Here is a 5,819-nt window from a genome sequence, read left to right as displayed (position 1 = left end):
TTGTGATATTGGGATACCAAATACTTAATACAATACACACATACATATGACATCTCTGCATTACATTTCCCTGCTTTGGGCTTAAATTTACTAAATACCTTAAAGGTATGGAAAAAATATATTGTGTGTGAGTGTAAAAACAGATCTTATAGCAAACAGTAGGATGTATTGTAGTTTTGATATCAAATACATATATTCCCATTAAAATCAAGCCTATATTCTTCACCAAAATTAATAGAAGTAAGTCCTCTTGCAAAGGAGCGAAGAAAATAATCAGGAAAAAGTCCTGTTTCATATTCCTGTTCCCAAAATGAAGCTTTCTGCTCTGACGCAGGTTGCTAGGGGTTCTAACTCCATGTTTATTTCATATGTTCACAAATCTATGTTCATGTAATACTGCTATCATCAGGGATCTGCTTTTATCTGTTAGAAAATCAAAAATTCTCTGATTAAATGGCCCCAAATCCATGTTTCTCAACCATTAAAATGAAACTCCACTAAATATATATAGGTATCAGTTCAACACAAGGTTTTATTGATGTATTTACAATTTTAAAGCAATTTGGAAGCATATCAGCACCTCAATCATTATAAAAAAATACATTCTAAATACTTATATATTTTGGCATTTGATTTTTCTTTTATCATGGAAAAACTGAGCTTCCCCTGCCCCCTTCACTCACCAGGACACAGATCCAGCTTCACCTTCCTTCCCCCTCCCCCCCATTTTGTAGCACTAAGCAGACCTGATATGCCAGTGCCCTTCACTTCCAAGGCACAGCCCCCACTAGCCCTGCTGGCATGACCCACACCCCTCTGCCCCACCACCACCAGCCCTGCTGGCATGACCTGCACACAGATCCAGCTTTAGGGGTGGGCAGTGAGGGCAACTGCCCAGGGCACGGGGTGGGGGGGCGTCACGGCACCCTAAGGCAGGGCCCAACCTCAGCTCAGGCAGGGGTGCCCCTCATATCTGACCCACAGCCTCCTACCCCTCCAGCCCTGCCGGAGGGGGCCCTGAGCTGCTTTCGGCCCTCAAGCCTCAGTCCCCCAGTATGTGGGGCAGGGGGTGAGTGTGTCAGGAAGGGGGAAGTATGTGGGGAGGGGGGGCAGAGGTGGGGCGTGGGGTAGAGAGAGTATGTTGGGCAGGGGGTGAGTGTGTGGGGAAGAGGCAGGTGTAGGGAAGCAGGGAGTCTTGGTGCTACCACTGCCATCACTGCCACCAGGATCCCCACTCTAGCACCACTTCCAGGAGCTCCACGCCAACCAGGCCTTCATGGCTATCAAGGTGAAGTAGTAGCAGGGGCGGCAGCAGGCAAAACTGGCCTTAGGGGTGGGCAGTGAGGGTAACCACTGTGGTTGTGGCAGCTCTGGCTCCTGTGGGCAGTGGCAGAGCAAATCCGGCTACAGTGCAGACGGGAGGGAAGAGGAGGGGATGTCTGTAGAACCGCCCTACTACAGCCATATCTCGGGGGCAGCATCTCCTAGCCACCCTGCCCCTGCCCCAGAGCACATAGGAACTGGCCGCTGGCACTGTCAGTCCAGCCATGTAGCTCTCTGCCACTGCAAAAGGAGCTCCTACCTACTGCCCCGCTGAAGGGCCAGGCACCCCCATGGTGGGCCCCGCTGGTAACAGGATAGAGCTGGGCTCACAAGTGGCACTGACTGCTGCCTCAGACCCCCTTGGTCCACCACAGCCCCATCACCCAGACACCTTTACCCAGTGCCAGCAGGTACCCACACTGTCACAGGCATGCACACAGACTCCCAAATACACACGTCCCAGACACACACACACATCCATCCCCTCCACACACACAGCCCTCACCCCCCCCATGAACACACACCTCACACCCTCTCCGCACACCCCTACCACACACACACTTCCCCCCACCCCAGCTCCCCAGACAATCCCCAAACCCTGGCCCTCCAACCCCCACCCTCTACCGTCCCATACACTTACCTATATCCAACTCCTGGAGCTGCTCACACCACCCTCCCTGGCTGTATTGCCGTCCACAAGTGCGTGTGCGTGCAGGCTGAAACAATGCCAACCTGCAAGAAGAAACCCATGGTTTCCCGCTTCAAAGGGGAAAATCCACATTTTTCTCCTTTAAAGGTGAAAATCCACACTTTTCCACAGGAAACAGAAAATGCTGGTTATCAATCAGGAGATCAGAAATTTCAGAAATCAAGGCTGATCTTGTGATTAAAGTACTGGACTGAAGCTCAGGAAACAGTCTTAATTCTGTGTTTGACTTTCTGCATGACTTCAGGCAAGTTATTTAGAATCTGCATTTCAGCTTTCTAGCTGTAAAATGAGGGTTTCTTTCTTTATCTCCCCCTTTTCCCTCACTTATGTCTGTCCTATTACTGTGCTTAGCCAGACCCTAAAATGGAGGAGCCTGACATCCACTGGAGCCACTAATCATTGCTGTAATACAAATAATTTTATTTTCTCAAGTATATGAAGGTAGTACTTAGAAAGTGTTCCTGTCTCAGGCAATAACTATTCTGGATTAAATTAATTCAGAAGTTTTATTAGCCCCAGGACACTGCTATTACCAAGTTACCAGTGAGCAACAGGTTATCATTGTTATTATAGTGAAAAGAGTTCTCTCTCCTTTTATAACTGCCGTAATTTTTTTTTCTTCTCAGTCCTTGCACAGCATAGGAAAGATTCACCTCCATTCCTACAGTGAGTAATGTTTTACATTATATTTATTCTAAATGCTGGCTTTCCTCCCTCTCAGTTGCTCACATTGAAAACTGAAATGAAGCTTTGTATTAGTGGCCTCTCCCCTGCTGAAACTGAAGGAAAGGGAACTCTTAACATGAATATAATTTAATTTTAAAGAAATTTCTAGTTCCTTCTAATGCCTTCATGGGTGAGCAGCAGAAGTCAGGGGTCTGTGGGTAGGCGACTGTAGCAGCAGCTGTAAAGCAGCTGAAACAGAAACTAGTACACCTAAAGGAGAAAGCAGAAATGAAGTCCACTTGGGGACATTTATCCTGCAAGTTCCCGACAGACTTTGAGAAATAGAACCCTCCACAACTAGCAGGAATAAAAAAAATATATATATATGGACTTGACCAGAATTTCTCTGTCCTGGACTAACTGTTTGCACCAAACTTCCTTTTCTTCCCCACAGATTGACTTCTATTAGATGTTTAGGATTGTGAATCCAAAAAGATGACAAATCCAGTAGGGAAATACAAATCGCCTGAGCGAGGTACTAACATTCAAGGGATGGGGGTGAGGAGGGGAATGCAACTAGGTTACAGAAAATACAGTGTTACCCAACTAACCCCAGGGGGTGAGAGGGAGGAGGGTTGAGGGAAGGGAAGGGACATACTACAGAGCAGGGCCAAGCTAGTTCTGAACAGGCTAGTTGGATACCATAAACAGTGTAGAAAAGTATCACTGCTCATACCACATGGAGCACTTTGCTGATGTGGCTGTAATGCAGTTGCTTCAGGCTTCATCACAAGCACCGCATGGTGCCATGCAGACATACACTCAGTCTCTTCACCTCAAGTTTACACCATACCTGTCCCCTGCATGCTCTTCCTTGTCCTAGTCCTATCAAGCCTCTTCCTTTCCCCATTTTTTCCATTCAGTTTATCTCCAAGAAACTCTGCTCCTCCCCCAACAAAAAACTGTAGAACTAACATAGCTTTTGCTGCTATTGCATTGCTCACTCTGTCCTGGTGTTTCGCCCTGTCCCTCACCTTCTGGAAGTCCTGTGCATTTAAACTGGAAACTCTGCTGGGAAGAGAACAACGAGGTCCCATTCTTGGTTGGCCCTTTGCCACGAACACACTGAATGAATACATTTATGAGAGTATATACTTCCAAAAAGTAGACCAGTGGTTCTTTGAGATGACTGCTTTATTACGGGCATTAGCATGCAGAGGCAATTGCCAGTGAGAGCAAAGGAACTGTATGTTGTATAGTGACTGAGAATTATACAGGTGCCATAATACTCTGTACCCCCAATACACACACACACACACACACACACACACACACACACTCAGAATGCAAGTATATGGAATATTTTATGATTGCATTGTTGTGGATCAGTACTTATACAAGCATCCCTGTCAAACACAAAATTACACTTCATTGTAATTGTAGTTAAACTCTCACTGTGCTCATGAGCTCTAGTTCAATGAGCTAATAACTGTATAGACATACTGATGTTCTGGCACTTCCCCAAACATCTCACGCCCCACTCCACCACAAAAGGCCATGCTTGTGAAGGCCACTATTATACGAGAGGACAAACTGAACATGACACTACTTGAGGTAGGCAATGCCACACTGCAATTGAGAAGATCAGAGGAAGTCACTCTGCTGCTGTATTATATCCCTGAGCTTCTCCAAACCCTGTAACAGGATATAAACCACTCATTTGTATTATATATTTGCTAACCTAGAAGCACAGAGCACCATGCTCCAAACTCAGGTGCTAACAGTAGGTGCCTGCAGTAGCAGAGGATGAGGCTGGATGCTCAGGAGGACCCTTTGAGTGCTATATTCCTCTGCAGATTAGGGCACTCATCCAGGACATCACATCAAGTACACCGGGACTCAAACCTCAACCTACAGGTAAGTCCAAAACAGCAGTCTGTTGCGTCTTTGAAACTGGTATGTCCTTCCGCCTGTCTCTCTCACGTATGTTTGTCCCCACCCCCGAGGAAAAAAACTGAACAGATTTTGCTTTCATCCTGAGGCAAAATTAAGTAAGATTTAGAAACACCTTTTTAAACAAAGTTGTTGCTTTCTGCCCCGCCTTATCTAACTCATAGTTGCTACAAACAACATGATACAAGCATACAAAATATTTTCTGCAAGAGGCTCCAAGAGAGATGCAGTTCTGAACATCGGAGCCTTGGAGGGGCCTCTCTTCAAAGGCGTGACCTCAAGACAGGCCCCTGCTGTTTCAGGGCGTGGGACGAGCGGCGGCGCGGGGCGGGGCGGCGGGCAGACCCCTGCGGCGGCGGCTCCGGGACTCGTTCGCGCTCCCCCCCACCCCCCGACGGCCGGGCTGGCGTAGGGGCTGCGTCAGCCGGCGCCCGGAGGCGATTGGGGAAGACGTCGCTTTCCCCTTCTTGGCCGAATTATAAAGTCGCTGCCGCCGCCTCCCGCAGCCGGACTCGAGGAGCAGCCACGGGGCCCGGCGGCCGCTGCAGCCCTGCCCTGCCCCGCGCGCGCAGCCCCCGCCTCCGGACCTCCTCCAGCGCGGCCCGATAACTGCGGGCTCTTGCTCCCCCCGCCTTCGCCAGCTCCTGAGCTCGCGCCCGCTCGCTATATAACAGCGGCTCGGAGCAGGAGACGTCCAGCGGGGCCGGCTCCTCTCCAGCGCGGCGGCAGCGGGCTCCTGGGGCAGCCCGGCTGTGAGTGCCCCGCTGCGCGGCCCTCGGCGCGGTCCTGCCAGCGCGGCCGGCGGTGCAGGGGCCGGCCCGGGGCTGATCGCGGGGAAGAGGAGGGTGGGCGGCCAGAACCAGGGGCTGGGGAGAGGGCGCGGAAGTCTCTCCTGGGTCCCTTCCGCAGCGGCGTGAGCTCCGCCAGGCGAGGGCGGGCTGCGGGCGCCCGGGACGAGAAGGGGTCGGGGGGAGGCGGAATGGATCCGGACCTGGCTTTTGACCCGTTCTTCCTGCAGCTCATGGCTTCGCTCCTAAGACGTTGCTGCTGGCTGCTGGCTCTCAGCACCTGCCTCGCCCTGACGGTGCGGGCGGCATGCAGCCGGGACTGCGCCTCCTGCGCCTCCCGCCTGGGGCACCACGCCGAGATCAACCCCCTGGTAAGCGGG

General features: G+C 50.7%; 1 protein-coding gene across 2 annotated transcripts in view; it reads left to right on the top strand.

The window, feature by feature from the left end:
- Window positions 1–5,074: 5,074 nt before the first annotated feature.
- Window positions 5,075–5,819, top strand: part of PENK (proenkephalin) — a 6,076-nt gene continuing 5,331 nt past the window's right edge. Inside the window, exons 1-2 of one of the 2 annotated variants that reach the window (XM_019548337.1) lie at window positions 5,075–5,403; window positions 5,670–5,810. In XM_019548337.1, coding sequence (XP_019403882.1) covers window positions 5,673–5,810 — 138 coding nt within the window. In that variant the 5' untranslated portion in view covers window positions 5,075–5,403; window positions 5,670–5,672. Of the gene's footprint in view, window positions 5,404–5,615; window positions 5,811–5,819 lie in introns of those variants that run through there. The other variant, XM_019548329.1, reaches the window with a different exon arrangement.

The sequence above is a fragment of the Crocodylus porosus genome, unplaced genomic scaffold (genome assembly GCF_001723895.1).
Source record: "Crocodylus porosus isolate Cpor-Errol unplaced genomic scaffold, CroPor_comp1, whole genome shotgun sequence".
In the NCBI taxonomy this organism is placed as follows: Eukaryota; Metazoa; Chordata; order Crocodylia; family Crocodylidae; genus Crocodylus; species Crocodylus porosus.
This window is presented reverse-complemented; position numbering and strand designations above follow the sequence as displayed.